The 15,689-nt window shown below is 47.3% G+C and overlaps 3 protein-coding genes across 15 annotated transcripts in view; 2 read left to right on the forward strand and 1 right to left on the reverse strand.

The window, feature by feature from the left end:
* The first annotated feature begins 157 nt into the window (after positions 1-157).
* srek1 (splicing regulatory glutamine/lysine-rich protein 1) lies at positions 158-5,887 on the forward strand. 6 transcript variants are annotated; one of them, XM_011619254.2, is made up of 12 exons: positions 604-737; positions 1,228-1,728; positions 2,115-2,240; positions 2,559-2,674; positions 2,745-2,891; positions 2,982-3,160; positions 3,237-3,367; positions 3,452-3,554; positions 3,652-3,738; positions 3,848-3,913; positions 3,985-4,099; positions 4,240-5,887. In XM_011619254.2, exons 3-12 carry the CDS (start codon positions 2,210-2,212, stop codon positions 4,390-4,392), a joined length of 1,128 nt encoding a protein of 375 aa, XP_011617556.2. In that variant the 5' UTR covers positions 604-737; positions 1,228-1,728; positions 2,115-2,209; the 3' UTR covers positions 4,393-5,887. The 6 variants fall into 6 exon arrangements, with proteins under 6 accessions (XP_029693641.1, XP_011617554.2, XP_011617556.2 ...); XM_029837782.1 differs by having other exon boundaries at positions 1,228-1,404; positions 1,565-2,240; XM_029837781.1 differs by lacking the exons at positions 1,228-1,728; positions 2,115-2,240 and adding an exon at positions 158-453 and having other exon boundaries at positions 3,455-3,554.
* On the reverse strand, positions 5,772-11,404 carry LOC105418757 (interleukin-31 receptor subunit alpha). Its single transcript, XM_029837780.1, has 16 exons — positions 11,285-11,404; positions 9,380-9,702; positions 9,237-9,284; positions 9,049-9,166; positions 8,820-8,968; positions 8,577-8,722; positions 8,214-8,355; positions 8,045-8,133; positions 7,768-7,978; positions 7,512-7,691; positions 7,287-7,427; positions 6,968-7,123; positions 6,719-6,862; positions 6,557-6,638; positions 6,397-6,478; positions 5,772-6,325 (listed from the first exon to the last, which is right to left on the reverse strand). The coding sequence occupies exons 2-16, from the start codon at positions 9,495-9,497 to the stop codon at positions 5,984-5,986; spliced, it is 2,148 nt and encodes a 715-aa protein (XP_029693640.1). The 5' UTR covers positions 9,498-9,702; positions 11,285-11,404; the 3' UTR covers positions 5,772-5,983.
* Positions 11,405-13,260: 1,856 nt separating this feature from the next.
* Positions 13,261-15,689, forward strand: part of mast4 (microtubule associated serine/threonine kinase family member 4) — a 46,168-nt gene continuing 43,739 nt past the window's right edge. For 4 of the 8 annotated variants that reach the window (XM_029837061.1, XM_029837056.1, XM_029837062.1 and 1 more), the window contains exon 1: positions 13,261-13,723. In XM_029837061.1, the coding sequence (XP_029692921.1) occupies positions 13,541-13,723 (183 nt within the window). In that variant the 5' untranslated portion in view covers positions 13,261-13,540. The remainder of the gene's footprint in view (positions 13,724-15,689) is intronic. The other 4 variants (XM_029837058.1, XM_029837059.1, XM_029837060.1 and 1 more) reach the window with 1 other exon arrangement.

The raw sequence follows: 15,689 nt of genomic DNA on the forward strand, positions 1-15,689 counted from the left end.
TTATGGGAACTTAGTTGTGTCTTCCTGTGTTTTTATTGAGCTAGATGTAGAGTGATTTTAGAGGAATTACATGTTTAACAATTATATATTCTTAATATCAGATACTTAATACCTCAGCGTGTTAAAGTGCCAGTTGTTAGGCGCAGTTCCACTGCCAACCTGCGCGGGGCGGTAGTGCGTCTTACTGGTCCTTATCTGTCCCAATCACGGGGAAGCGAATGAGTCAATCTGTCTGGATGTTCGGCATAAATCGAGCGGAGAATCAAATATTAACTGCATTTAAACACGGCTTAAAGATTTTAGAGCACCTATATCACTCGGCACAATGAGTGGGATCCCGGGGACTAATGTCGTCCAGGTCACAAACCTGTCCTCCGCCGTCAGCAGTGAGCAGATGCGCACTCTCTTCGGTTTCCTGGGGGACATCGACGAGCTGCGGCTCTACCCACCTGAGTAAGCCCGTTTCCCCGCTGTGGTAGCCAGGCAACACCGCGGACCTGCGGCCTCGCCGCGGTCCATGTAGACAGGAGTAACCAACCATTCATTATTCAACATGCCGGGGGGGAAACAAACTCGCCTGTCCTTTCTTTTCCTCTTCCACAGCAATGCCGCGCTCTCGTTCTCTTCCAAAGTGTGTTACATTAAGTACCGAGACCCGTCCAGTGTTGGTGTGGCGCAGCATCTCACCAACACTGTTTTCATTGACAGAGCTTTGATTGTAGTCCCATGTGCTGAAGGTGAGTACCTCCTGCTCGATTGAACACCTGACATCCTCCCTTTAATCTCCCTGTGCAAACGTGATTCGGTTGAATCGTGTTGTGTTTTGTTTTTTAATCCCGTGGAAACTGCTGGGCAGCGGTGAGATCTGAATTAAACCACCTTTGACTTTAAGTATTGGACACAGGCTGCAGGATGAGTAACTCAAGCTCCAGCTAGATAACTTTAAAACCTCCCATTCAGTGCTGCTGTCTATAGGTACTTTCTATGGAATATGTCTAATATAACACCATTATAATCACTGGGTCCTTTGGCACTTGTGCCAAGGAACCACTGCTATCTTCATTCTATTGCCTTTATTTTCCCCCTCCCCTTATTTGTGTAGAGTCCAAAATGATACCACCTCTAACTTGATCATTTTTCTGTCCACGTGACATGGTGCTGGATGGCTACTGAGTTTATTAATTTGGTTTTGTATGTTTTTTCTGTGTGATTATGTGTGCATATCAGATAGCCTGGCCCAGCTGTTACACTACACTAGCCTGAGTCAGGCATTGTTTTCCAAGCCACTATCCCCGATCGGGCCAGCGCAGCCTTCAAGGGGGGAATGTGACCAGGAGAATAGCCCGCTGAGCCTTCCAAGATGGACACCTTGTCTCTTTTGATTTTTGTTTTTTCCTTTTTTTGGTTTGTTTTCTTTCATACTCTCCCATGTTGTCCAATTCTGACTGTCTCTATTTAGAAAGTACAGTAATGCTTATCTGTAGCGCTGTTATATTTGTTATTTTGGTTTGTTGTTTTGATTATTGTCCAACCCCCCCAACCCCCTCTCTCTTTTCTGCTACAGCTGCAGCTTGTGTGTGATTGAATTCTCTCCAGGTTGCTACCGCACACCGGTGGGATGTGTGTCACACATGGAATGTTAGGAGGATGACTAACACTTGACACTGCTCTCATCTTGTCCCGTTGACACAGCCAGGGGATAGATATTTTAAAAGTCAGCCCAGCAATGTAAACGTCATTTGAACACAGTGTTTTGACATCCTTGTTGCATTTCCCTTCAATTTTTTACACAGTGGATGGACATCCATCCTTTTATCGCGGCTCATGTTCTGTTTAAAGTTAGAGACACATGCAGTAATTTACCCCGCTGTTGTTTTCTTTGCAATACATGTCCAAGCTGTGCACGAGCGATAGCATGTTAGACAGGCTGTAATCAAATGAGTAAATTTGTCTTTAGCTTTAACTTAGTCGTCTTGTCCAGCAGAAGTCGCTCCATAGCGGGACTGAGCAAACGTCCTATCGGGTTGTTTTTGTAGCTAAGACTTGGCTAACATTTCCTACACATCTTAAAATTGTTGTTCTTTTCTGTATCTGATGTCCTTGTGTGCTATTAGTGATGCAGCCATTGGGGTTGTCTTGTGTTGCACACCTTTCCAACACTGCGAAACGATCGCCCCCCCCACGGAAAAGCGCCCGTGCTTGATTTCGTATGGTTCATGACCAATATGTTTCCAGTACAGGTGACCCATGCATCAAAGTGTTAAATCATTCTCTGCATTGTTTTCTTTCTTTTTTTTGACCTGTGAAAAGAGACCAAGGACTCAGTTTTAGGTTATGAAACAAGTAAAAGCTTTTGATTGACAGTATTTCAATATGAGTGAGAAGACTAATTTAAAGGCAGTGTAAGGATGCTCAGTCTGGTTTTAGATAGACTTGTAGGCTGTTTGTGGAAGTTTATTCTCTCTTTCTTTCTAGAATACAGTGGGCTAATTGTGCAGGCATAGAGGAGACAGAGAGTCCTGCTACTTCCTTCACTTATCTGTCCATCTGTCCTGCAGGGAAAATCCCAGAGGAGGCCAAGGCGTTGTCTCTGTTGGCACCTTCCACACCGGTGCCCAGTCTGATTCCCAGTGGGGGGCTGCTACCCATTCCTGCTCCAAATCCACTTCAGAATGTGAGTCAGCCTTCATTCTGTGCTGCTGCTTTATGCAGGAGAAGCCTGACTACGTTGTCTTTCCCCACAGCTGAACCTTCCAGTAGTGAACCGGATGTCAGCCAGTCTGGACCTCGCGGCATCTGTGTCCTCTCAGCCTCCCCTCATGGGGAATGTGGATCCTACAAAGGTGGATGAGATCAGGCGGACCGTCTATGTCGGCAACCTGAACTCTCAGGTGACTAAATGTCAGATCTGCAGGGATCAAAGGGGGACAACATGTTAAAGGTCAGGTGACTGACCGTTACCTGATTCCTCCTGTCCTCAGACCACCACGGCAGACCAGCTGCTGGAGTTCTTCAGGCAGGTGGGAAGCGTAAAGTTTGTGCGAATGGCCGGAGACGAGACCCAGCCGACACGCTTCGCCTTCGTGGAGTTTTCTGAGCAAGAGTCTGTTGCCAGAGCGCTGACCTTCAACGGGGTCATGTTCGGAGACCGACCCCTGAAGTCCGTGTTTAACTCGGCCGTCAAACGTCCTCCGTGAGAGCGACCGGGGTTGAGTAAAGTCTCGTGTGTGTTTCAGGATTAATCACTCCAACAATGCCATCGTCAAACCTCCAGAGCTGACACCGCAGGCTGCTGCCAAAGAGCTAGAAAGCGTGATGAAGAGGGTGAGGGAAGCCCAGTCCACCATCGCTGCTGCTATAGAGCCAGGTACAGAGTTTAACCACATGTTTAAGCACTAACACGGCGGATCCAGCTTCCATTCTGTTGCTGAGGCAGGTGTTCCCATCTCAGTAGGCACAGAGAGGCATTGCACCAGTCACTCCAGACGGCCTCGACGGTCCCGCTCGTGTTCTCGCTCCAGAGTACCCAAGAAAAGATCCAGTTCAAAACACAGGTGAGGCACTGATAAGAATGTCTTATGTGTGGCAGCTCATTGTTTTAGATTTCTCATATCAAAGGTTCAGTCGTAATTCATTCTCTCATAATTGCAGGTTTGGGTCTAATTCCAACAGTTCCCGACATGGCCACAAGAGGCGCTCTCGCTCTAGGGACAAGAGACGCAGTCTGAGCCGCTCAAGGTGTGTCTAACTGAACAAAGTTGCTTGAAAACGCCAGCTCGTAACACTGACTCAGACATGGAGGTGATGTTGATTGGTACCTCTAATCAGACATGTGATAATTAATCAGGAGGAGGAGGAGCAGAGATCGATCCAAAAGCCCTCGAAGAAAAGCCCGATCCCCCTCGCCGAAAAGGTAGGTCCAGCCACCAAAACTGGGTTGGAACCTCCAGCAGTTCTTCACCCCCCCAACTTTGATTCTTGCAGAGGGAAGAAAGACAAGAAGAGCGAGCGCAGCAGGGACAAAAGGGAGCATTCCATCTCGAGGAAGAGGAGCCACAAAGACGAGGACAGGATAAGGAGCAGGGCCAAGTCCACGAAGGTAACACTGACATGACGCTCTTATGTGTGTAACTATGGTGATTACCTGTTCATTATGCATCACTCCGTCTTTGTCAACAGCCAATCGGTGATGAAGGAAAGAACTGTTGCTCATGCTATTTTTTATTTTTTTTATTTCAGGTGGGAAAGGTCTCCCACAGAGAGGAAGACGATCAGAGCGACAGAGGGCGCTCGCCCACCCCTGGAGAGGAAATGACATCATCGCCTCTTGGCCAATACAACGGCAGCTACACCACCGTCAACATGGAGGATGCAGACGGCGTCAAGCGATGATTACGTCACCCGAGGAACCAGTCTGGTGTTCATTTCCCATCGCACGTTTACAGACGTGCGCGGCTGCCTTATCCTAACTGTACATAGTGTATATTTATACCTTAGATCCTGCAAGCAGGCGAGTTGCAGCTACGGTGGAGAACGCCTGCGTACAGGTGTTTCTAAACCCGAAGTATCACTGCGTGTTTTAAAGATGGTCGGCTCGAAGTGTCATGGGTGGAAACTAAATCGTGGCCTGCCCAAAAAATCTGTTGCCCCAGTGAGATGGTTCATATTTATGTAGTATTGATTTTGTCCCCCTAATGGTTGCAGATGTTGATAGGTAACACCTACGCGTGTCCATGAATCACTCATTTTTTTAAAAATAGTACGCCATGATAATTTATTTGTGAGTTTAAAAACATTTGTAGGTGGTGGAGAGATTTTATCATGTCTGTTTCCACTGGGGGGGGATTCATTGCCAACGGATTTTAGTGATCACGGTGTGAAAGTGAGCGGATTACTCTGCAGAGTTGAGCGTCGTGCTTTTTGTTTTGCCTTTTCCGAGTGCCCATAGCTGTGGCAAGTTTGAGGTGGTTACCGTGGTAACTTGTGCATATAGAATCACTATCTTCACTGCACATCAGCAAGATGTCGTCACCGTCGCGTAGTTCCTACGCTTGATGTTAAAATAAAATCCCCCAACCTTAGTGAGGTTCCGACAGCAACTTCCTTTACCTGGAAGGTTGACTGAAGATCAGTTTGCGTCACCGGCGTGAATATATTTACTGGTTAAAGATCCAGTAGAACGGCCTCCACGGCGCTGAGGTGCAGGCGTGTTCAAGGATGCCTGTAGCATATGTCTGTCTGCATGTATGCGTGATTTCAGCTAGGTCCACTCAAATCTCCCTTCCTTTTCCTGTTGGTGCTGTCATCATCAGTCACCATTTCTTGGTTTTTATTTCAGTGGTATTTAATCTCTTGCCTTTCAAGGCGACGGTGACGGTTGAGTGAACACGCGAAGGTCAGGAATGAGAGTGCCTGTACAGATTGGACAGAACATTACAATACAGAGTATTCAGCGAAAGATGGAACCGGATTTTTATGGTTTTTAATGAAACAGGTCGTCAGGTGTGTTCAGTAGAGCCGAAGTGTCGATGCCTCTTTTATCCGTGGTACTGATGGTGCTGACCCATTTCCTTTGCTTCCATGAATTTTCCCGGCCAAATTCTAGTGGTACACTAATTTAACTGCAGTTCTTGGTCTTTTAGAGTGTCCGTGCTGGGCTCCAGGTCCTGGTAGAAGGCGAACGGGGAGCGGCTCCGGCCCAAATGACAGTATGCGCAGTATTTTATTTTTGTACCGTTGTGTGTCGTCGATGCTGCAGGTGGAAGATTCCAGTTGTCCTTGTGAGTTTGGATGTCCAGTACTTTATTTTTGGGTTGACGTAACAATTGATATCTAACATTTCTACAAAAAAAAAGTGTAATAAAGATGCATTTCAGGCACAAATTTACCTCTGGAGTCATTCGTGGGTGCACTGGGGTGTATTTTAAATATATTTAATGTCTCCGGCAACACAAAGGGGCACCGGTCCTCTCGCTGTGTGTCTTTACTGGAGTGCACGATTGTCGCAGGTGGAGTCGGTGCTGAACTGTCTCACATAGTCCAGCTGCGACCTCATCGTCGTCACGTCTGGCTCCCCCTCTCGGTTGGCCGGCGTGCTGGCCGGCACCGCCTGTCGGAACATCTCCATGGTGGTGTATCCACCCACGAGGGCGGGGAGAGCGGCCTGGGTCTCCTGGACGTCTCCAAGCTCGTCGTCCGAGTCCTCTGGGAGAGACGGTATCCCCGCAGAGATGAAGGCAGTGGTGACTTGTTCTCTCTTGATAATCTGCAGGCTGTCTGTCTCCCAGTCCTCCACCCTCAGCGTGCTGATGGACTGCAGCAGCTCCTGAGAGGAGCCAAAACACCCTCAGTCCTGTAAAATCTCTCGAACGTCTCTTAATGAGAACAGGAACCTACCAGCTCGTTGGTCATCTCTATCTTCTGCAGCGTGTTGCTCTTCTCGGGGTTGGGTATGCTTGGCCACAGAGTCCGTTTGGCCCTGTGGGTCAGAAGGACCGAAAACATTGTTGCTTCGGTGTTCAGGAAAGAAAAGTAGGCATTTTAGATGATGGCGTGCCTTTTAATGATGGTAGTTCCGAAGATCAGTACAGCTGCCATGATCACTGTCAATTTGATGATCCCACTCGGCTGGAAGTACTCTACGAAGAAGAAAATGAGTTAAAACCCGTTAAAATCAGCTTTCTGAGGGGAAATTTGGAATCGGAAGACGGGATATAACCGTTATTATCTGTCTTGAAGGCTATCAATTTGCTTCGGACTCCCAATCCTGCCTGCGTGAATCCAGATATCTGGACCTCGTATGGCGCCCCGCTTTCCAGACCCTTCAGTGTGTGCCTGTTCACATCTGGATTTACGGTAACATCTGCAATCAGAGTGATGCTCTTCAGTGAAAGGTGGTGGGAATCTGCTCTTAAGTGCTCCCCCCCGGTGAGGTGGTATTCCAGGGTCATCCTGGTCCCATCCTTACTTTTCACCATCCTTGCCTCCGACCGGTACATGGAATAGAAGATTACGTAACCCAGTAGGAAGCCCCGGGCCTCTTCTTCTGGGATGGAGGACCACTGCAAGACTGCGGAGTCCGGCGTCGTGTTGTAGCTGCTGACGTTTGGAGCACCAACGGGGGCTGAGGAACAAAGGTCAAACCGAGGTTATAGACCGAGGAGGAGGAGTTCGCTTTCTTGAATTGCATTCTGGGTATTTAAATTAATCCTGAATTCAAGTCTTCGTTATAATGCGACGTTCAAATGCCGCAGTAATTTTCTAACAGCAGGCGCCCCGTGACTTACATCCTTCCAGGAAGTAGAACTGCGTGGTCCCGTAGGTGCTCTCACTGTTGTTGACGCGCTTCAAGTTGCAGGTGTCCTTGTTTGGCCGCATGTGCAGAGTCAGGGTGTATCTTCTGTAAGGCTCCAAAGATTCGAGATCATCTTTAAAAAAGGGGCATTTCAGTCAGATTGGGCTTTAGCCAAATATGAGTTTGCAGAAGACCCAAGCAGAACTTTGTCCCTCACCTAGGAAATTCAGCATCCTGGAGCTGCCCTTGCTGTGATAGGACATGTACGCAGCTTTCTGCCCGCGCGCCATCCACTCTGCGGAATAGCAGACGTACTTTTCCATCAGGTCGTCCCTCCAGGAAATGTTGATTGACCTGTTGCTGTGAACCGTCACGTTGGGCTTCCCAGCTCCAACACCTGTGACCACGTTAAACGGGAGGCTTCAGTCGGGCACGTTCACTTGGGAGGGAAGGAAGGACAGAAGAGCGCTCACCCAGCTGCTCTTCCCGCCGCCGTATGGTGTGCCGCAGGGGCGGGGAGGTGCTGACGTTGTTGAAGGCGCTGATTTCAAGGTGGTAGGAGGAGTAGGAGAGGATGAACGTGACCTGACGCTCCGTGGTGTTGAACGAGTCCCTGGGGGCCTCTCCTGACGCTTTGCCGATGGTCACGTTGTAGCTGTCGTGCGCGTTCTTGCCTGGATCAAGCTAACACCAGGAGTTAACGTTATCACAGCAGAGCGGCAAACACCAAGACGGGTTCCGGTTCCGCACCTTCCACGCCAGGGAGACCGTCCGACGGCCTCCCATCGCCGCATCGTCGGCTTCTTTGAGGTGAACGAGGTCAGGCGCTGTGGTCAGTTCTGAGACGGAGCCGATAAAGGGTGATTGTCAGCTGGAACAGCCTCAGAAACGCTGGAGATCCTGGGGAAAGTGGACCCACCTGGCGGGACGCTGTAGACGGGGCTCAGCTTGCATTGGTTGCACTCTCTGTTGTTCACGCAGCGTATCTCCAGGCTGTAGGCCAGGGAGGAGTCCACGCTCCCCACGGTGCCTGCCGTCGCATTCTCAGACTGCTGCGACGCCTGCGAGCATCATGCAAAGGAAGATCGGCGGGAGATAAGACAGGAAGCAGCTCGGTTTCACAGGTAGGTGAATGACGAATGCATCATCTCCTGAAATGACTTGAAAGCCGGCAGATTCCTGCCAGGTTAAAAATGGAGGCTGAGCGGCGAAGGAGAAGCTGAAGAACGCAACAGGTTTGAAGAGGAGGAAGACAAAGGCCTGGTGGGGTGAAGGGACTGACCTTGCTCCACCCCGGGCTGCCCTGCGCCCAGTAGGTCACGTTGAAGTGATTAATCAACTTCATCTCTTTCGGGTGCCAGGTCACGTTCACATTTATTCTCCCCTCGCTGCGCCTGAAGGACACGTTATCCGGGGGACCACATCGTCCTGAGAAACAGACTTCCTGTCATTTGAGGAAAACTGTTCTATTTGGGTTGTTTTGTAGTAGAGGGTGCTTGTTTTGTTTTGTTTTCTCCAGACTCACTCAGGTTCTTCATTGAACCCTGGAACGAGTCTTTGGTGCAGACGCCCGAGACGCCGCTTTCAAAAACATCTGCCTTCAGCACCTTATCCGTTAACACGCTGATTTGGACTCTAGTGCTGGTGCGGTTGGTGTAGGGTGTACATTTGTTGCTTCAAGACAAAAGGAGGTTCAAAAGTCAAACCACAGAAACAACCAAACGTCTTTCGGGGAGAGACGCGGTCCCACTCACATCTGATGGATGAGGAGCGTGTAGTACTTCTCTGATGGGTCTCGGCCGGGCTTCCACGTGCAGAAGTGTCTACCACGATGCGCACGCTCCCAAAAACAGTCTAAATCGTGAACTCCATCTGAAAGGAGTTTGGCAAACCTTCATTCTGAGCTGAGGGTGAAACCTGGGTGTGCTCTCCTGGGTGTTACCTGGCTCGTTCCTGCAGTGCTGGAGAACGTCTCTGCAACTCTCCGCAGCTTTAAATGAAACATCCAGTTAGCCGCTGAAGGTTTGTGGCAAAGGCATCCAGCTTTGTGACATAGCAACAGGCCAAAAAAAATAGATAATTCACCTGGAAAAACCGCCTCTGCGTGATGAAACGCGGCGACCAGCGCGAGGAGCAAGCCTCGGGTGCGAGTGGTATCCGGGCCAGATCTTTCATGTGAAATCTGGTGGCGGCAGCTCGTCATCCTGCTGCAGCGACGGCATGTGAACAGTCCGGATCTGATGTATCGGCCCGGAGTCCGACTGGACCGCGAGGTAGCCCAGCACCGCCGGAGAAGTGGTGCCAGGAGGAAACATGCTGAGGAGTTATAGTCAGGCGGGTGTGGGTGGTGGGGGGGAGGGGACACGCTCGAGTGGGTTCACAGAACAACCGAGTGTGAGGAGGAGTCCCTGGAGGAAGGGGAAGAAAAACATGCATGTTCTTCTTTCTAGAAATAGAAGAGGCGCATCAGTGCAGAGAGGATTCCTTTTAAAGACTGGAGGAGAAAATGTGTTTATGGTATTTACAATGTAAATGGAAACTATAAACTGGTCCGTTTCTTCAAAGCTGTTCGGCTGAAAGTGCAGCTTTTGTTTCAAAAGGGGTTTGAAGAGCCCCACAAATCATCATGTCTAATTTCTCCGCGCCACAGTTGCCTTTTCTGAGTAAAAATACCAGAACCTCAGTATAGCCGCCTCAAAAACCCCCGATACGTCTCGAGGAAACCTCCTCCCCGCAGTTACTCAAGGTGAGCTGCGATTTGACTCAGATTCACCACTGCAGGGCATCTGTTTGATGCGCCTTTGCACCAAAACGTTTCCCTTTTAACCATTCTGAATCATTTAAGGGTAAACAAACTCCCACCGCTGCTGCAGTTTTGGGGAAGTGGCAAAGCAGCAAGAACGCAGCGTTCGGGTCCAGAGATATTTTAAACACTGTGAAAAATACAGTCAACTGTACAGGGCAGCTTCAAACAGAAATGAAAGCGGACTCTTCATCTTAACGCCTCCTTGGGCCAGAGTCGTTCCAGTGAACTTTGACCCCCACCCACTCCCTCGTTGATTTGATTTTTTTAAAAAAAAAAAAAAAAAAACCTAAATGACTAAATCCAAACAGCAGAAGTGTCCTCTGTTTCTCTCAGAAATCCACTTGCTGACAGACTGGCTTCAGAACACCGGCGCTGGGGAAAGCGTGAATCAGGTCTCACTAATAAACGTGCAAAAGCTGTTTTTACTTGTTTTTCTTGTGTTGGGTTCATGACGGTAAACTCCGTTCATGTTGACGGCACATTCTCACAGGAAGCTCTGTTCTCACTCTGCTGATGACACTGCAGCCCAACGATGCTTATCTTTTATTTCGCATGTATTCGCTCTCAAAAGGTCATTTCTTTCATCAGAAAAGGGAGAAAATTCAGATTTTTGCATCTGAGTTTTGCATAGTTTCATTTTGACGCAGTTTGGGTTGGACTTCCTCCCACTTCTGGTTTGAAGGGGGTCAAAATGTATTTTTAACATTTTTTTCGTCACTGCAGATATTCTAAAGGAATGTTCTAATTAACTTTGGGGAGGAAAACGCTTCACTCCACACGTAGACCGTCATCCTCTCATCCCAGGAGCACATTTTAAACAAAAATGATCAAATTGAGAGGAAAGCTCTGCACATGAACTTTATTTCCACTCAATCAGAGAACGAATCGGCCTATTCGTCTACTCGCACATGAAATTCCCCACCTTTGCTCTTATCCTTCAGATCAGCTGATCACGTTTGCGAGCTGAAATCTGTGGTCTCGCTTTGCTTTGATCAGAATCTTCTCAGTTTCAGTGGCAGAAAAGCGGGGATCTTTCTGCACAACTAAGTAAGTTAGTCATCAATGAGTTAAAATGACACTAAATCGATTTTTTGAGATTTTTTTTAAAAAAAAAAGACATTTTGACATAAAATCCGTACGGCCGCCAGCATTCTACTATTTTCTAACATTTCAACACCCTTTACCTTGAACGCTTGCGTGGGACAGTCTTGACCGGTCAAATTTTGATAAAAGCATTAAATCCTGACATTTCAGGTGTCTGCAACTTGCCGCCAACAGGTTTCATCACACGGTGACACCAAAGAACAGACAAAAAGAAATTGCACCTTTTATAGAAGCGCAGCAAAAAAACCTGGAGCCGAGCAAGTGATGGTGGGGAGAGAATATCCCTCAACTCTGGAGAAACACCTTCCCCATGTGGCCAATCTGGGTATGCAAAAAACACGCAACAAGAAATACAAAAACGATCAAATATTTGAACAATTGACGTATAATAACACCAACAGCAATAATAATAAAAATATAAAGGGTGATTTGGGGAGTTATAAAGTCAATGATGTCCTGTTTATAGTAATTCACTTGTGATTTCTTTTAAACTTATATTTAGATCTATTTTGACCTTTTACCGATTTTTAACATCGGTTTTAAGAACCTGAAAATGATGTTTCTGAGTTTCAGGCATGACAGGTGGGAGTTGGTTTAGCAGTTTACACAGAATCTATCCGAATGTCAACATTCTGCAGGAGGAGAAGCCTGGATGGAGAGGCGAAAAATACACAGCCGCTGTTTGCTCAAAGGAACCCAGCCTGCCTTAAAATAATTTAAAGAAGGATTAGAAAAAGCGGAAGTTTTGCTTATTTGAGTGCCTGTTGGTTTAAGGCTTAACGATGAGGCTACATGGCAGACAAGCTGTTGACTTCTGTGTGTGTGTGGGTGTGTGTGTGTGTGGGGGGGGGGGTGGGGTGTGTGTGTGTGTGTGTGTGTGTGTGTGTGTGTGTGCGTGTGTGTGCGTGTGTGGGTGTGTGTGTGGGTGTGTGTGTGTGTGGGTGTGTGTGTGTGTGTGGGTGTGTGTGTGTGGGTGTGTGTGTGGGTGTGTGTGCGTGTGTGTGTGTGTGTGTGGGTGTGTGTGTGGGTGTGTGTGCGTGTGTGGGTGTGTGTGTGTGTGTGTGGGTGTGTGTGTGTGTGGGTGTGTGTGTGTGTGTGTTCACTTGAGTGAACACGGTTTCATCTTTTAGTTATTTTTTCCCCTTATTTTCCCCTGATAACACACATCTATCCACGGTCATGTGTGGGTGTGGTTCAGACACAGCTAAAGGAACAACAATGGAAAAATAGGTCATGTGAGCCATAAAAACATGTAAACCGTGTTTATATATGTGTGCCCTGACTGGAATCACCGATGATGGACTTTTTGAGAGGGAGAGGCAATGAAAAAAGGGTAAAGAAGCATAATCAAAAGATCTTTGGCACTGAAAATGAGAAGTTGTCCTTTGAACATAATCACACCATCCCTCACATTAGACATGCAGTTTAACCTGCCCAGCATCAAGATAAGGCCAACAATAGATGCACTCTTTTCAGAATTACAGTGCTAAATATTTTCCCCCCACATTTTGCTCATCATAAATTAGACTGAAGTAGTAGTCTGGAGAACAATTTTGCATAAAACTACAAGTGTTTTAGCTACTCAATAGCCTACAATCTTTTAAAATTAGATGGCAAAGTAGTGATGTGCTGCAGCTGCTGGAATATCCCAGTTTACATGTAAACATGCATATTCTGACAACATTGATGTGATGTCATAACAATCACCAGGCCATTAGACAGGAAACTGTTTACATCACAGTATCTTAATAATTTTGCAAAAATTACAATCTTAAATGAGGATCCCCATTTTTTTTTAAAGTATACGATGTATTAATGATAAAGTTGTTGAAAAAAATCAATGCTTAAATTCAGTTAGATTCAGTGTGCACATTTCTTTATTAAACCCGCCTCCTGGTGGTGACAGTTGGTATGAATCTAACAGCCCTCGTCGGTGACACAAGCTCGATCCTGATTGGCTGCGCCTCTGTTTGGTTTGCAAGAACTGTGATCTGATTGGCCGTTATCCGCGTGTTGGGGGCGGGGTTCCCGTTGCCCCGCTGCCTGCACAAGTGGGTGACAGCATGGACTCGCGGCGCCCGGGAGGTAAAGGTGTCTGAAAGGTGTCTTTCAGGCGGATTCTTGATCTTTGCCTCTCGCCCTCCTCCGTTTCTGCACCGGGTCGGGAAATATTTAAGTATCGCGAAGTTTAAAAAGTGTCGAGGCCTCGTGCGTCCGCGCGGCTGATCATGAACGCGGACAGGTGCGTCAACAGGTTAATTAGCAGCTGCGCTTTGTTTTGACGTTAAATGTCGCCTCGGCTCGTGCACCATAATTAGGTGAGTTCAGCGGATGGGATGGAGCCGCTTCTGCCGTGTGCAAGTGACCACAGCCGGTCGCCCTCAGGGTCGCACCTCTCGTCCAAGGGCGACGAAGAGAAAACGCCAAAAGTTACCGGAGGTGGAGACAATTGTGTCAGCTCGGACTGGACCAGGGAGACCCCGGAGCAAGAAGACAGCGAAGAGGACGAGTACGAAAAGGTAACGACGGCCATCTGGACGCGTTTGGGCTGAAACATCTGGTCCGATGTTGGGTCAGGCTGGGGGGGGGTTCTTGGCCGTGGTGCGTTCAGGTGTAACGTGCAGCAACGAGGCGCCGGCCCGGTTCTCTTCTGGCGGCAGCACAGACATAGCTGAAGACTCCAAACTCATTCATTTCACTCCTGCTGTCAAAATATTTGCAGATACCTGCGCGTAAGCGTCTCTCTGCAATCACTCAAATGCATCGCTCGGACTTATCAGTGCCCGCCGCTGCACTGCTTTAAAAAGATGATTTTATTCTATGTTATAAATTCTCACGCCCGTGTTTGTTTGTTTGTTTGTTTGTTTGTTTGTTTTTCATCTGGAACTGCCCCAGATCCCCGGGTCCTGAGTGAAAACCCCCAAATCAGACATTAACTGTTATATTTCTGCACTCATCTGAGATTATATGAGACTTCCCTGCTTTAACATGTCACCAACTTGTTTTCTTCTTCCCTATTTATTTGTTTTCTACAAAAAAAAGAACAACTTTCCCATCAAAACATAAAAGATTATTTAACGTGATAGCAAATCCTGAATGGTGCAGGATCAGATCCATGTTTTGATTCGGTGAGTGGACCGGACGTTTGGACGCTTCGGCTGTTTATTTATCCGGGTTTAAGACGTCAACCCTTCTTTTTGTACAGATCCATTAATCAGCCTGAGCTGCACACACTGAGAAATTAGTTCAGAATAGAATGGAAAGAAGCTGGGTCACGTCAGACTCATTTTTGATGAGCGTGCAGTTGCTGCCGTGTTTGTCAGGAAACAGATGGGAAAGATGAGGAAGAGAATTGGTGCCTTTAAATTGGAACTCTGAAACCAGTTGCTTGGCCAGACTGGTTTGACTGGGTCTGATAACACACATGTTCAAGGGTGTGTTTGGTGATTTTAAGCTGTGACCTGATACATAAACATTTTATTTTATTTTATTTTTAAACATCCCCTCTCTGACCGTGGCCGCGCCTCACGGCCCATTTTAAGCCCAATATAAATAACATTTGTCTGTTTTACACTCGTTTGCAATATTGATACATTCCAAAAAAACCAAAAAGTTTAATGTCTCTATTTTCCGACTTTACTGGTCTGAATGGCACCAGCCCCCGGGCGTTGTCATGGTAGCTAACACTGATTCTACTGAACTAATTTGGCTTCGGTCGGGGAAATTTGATCGGTTCTTTAGCCTAATCGAGCTGAGACAACAGGAAGTGAAGTCGTGACGACTGCTCCCTTCTATTGTTTTTATTCACAGACCTATTTTTCTAATTAGACGGGCACGTTTGATCACGTGGTGTCTTATTTCCTGCTTATTTTATCCTGATTTGAGCTGCCAGAGACACAGGAAACCTGCCACGTGTGTCAACGGGCAAATAAACTTTCAAAACAAGTTTTCACACTCGGGATTCCAACACCAACGATATCCCAAAGGTGCTGGAAGAGCTGACGACAGTGCTGAGGTCTGCCAGTGAGCAGCGGAGTGGACGTAATCTGAACTCTTCTCCCCCTGAGCTGCTCTAAATAGTCATGTAGCTAAACAGAATGGCTCAAAGCAGCTCTGGCCTGTTAGTTTCCAGTGTGATTCTCCATGTTCCCTTGAGGAACCCTGACCTTTGGCTCTGGCTGCCGCATCGTTAAAAATGTAATTACTCTTGAACATGGGTGACGTCGGTCTATAGTCGGAAAGTATATCACAAAGAGAAATGCTGAATAACAACAGAGTTCCTCATTTAACTGTCTAAATATTAAGTATCCTAATGAGCACACATCAAATCTGGCCTTCCCAACTGTGGTTTAACACCAATTCCAGGGTGTTATGCTACAAAAGTATCTCATGATGCAAGACGCATAAACTGTGGATGGATCCTGCAGGTGGATCGGCAACAGCTAGAAAAGGATAAACAAATAAAAGTCAATGCAACTGTCTGTA

This window comes from Takifugu rubripes, chromosome 6 (assembly GCF_901000725.2).
Source record: "Takifugu rubripes chromosome 6, fTakRub1.2, whole genome shotgun sequence".
NCBI classification, from domain to species: Eukaryota; Metazoa; Chordata; class Actinopteri; order Tetraodontiformes; family Tetraodontidae; genus Takifugu; species Takifugu rubripes.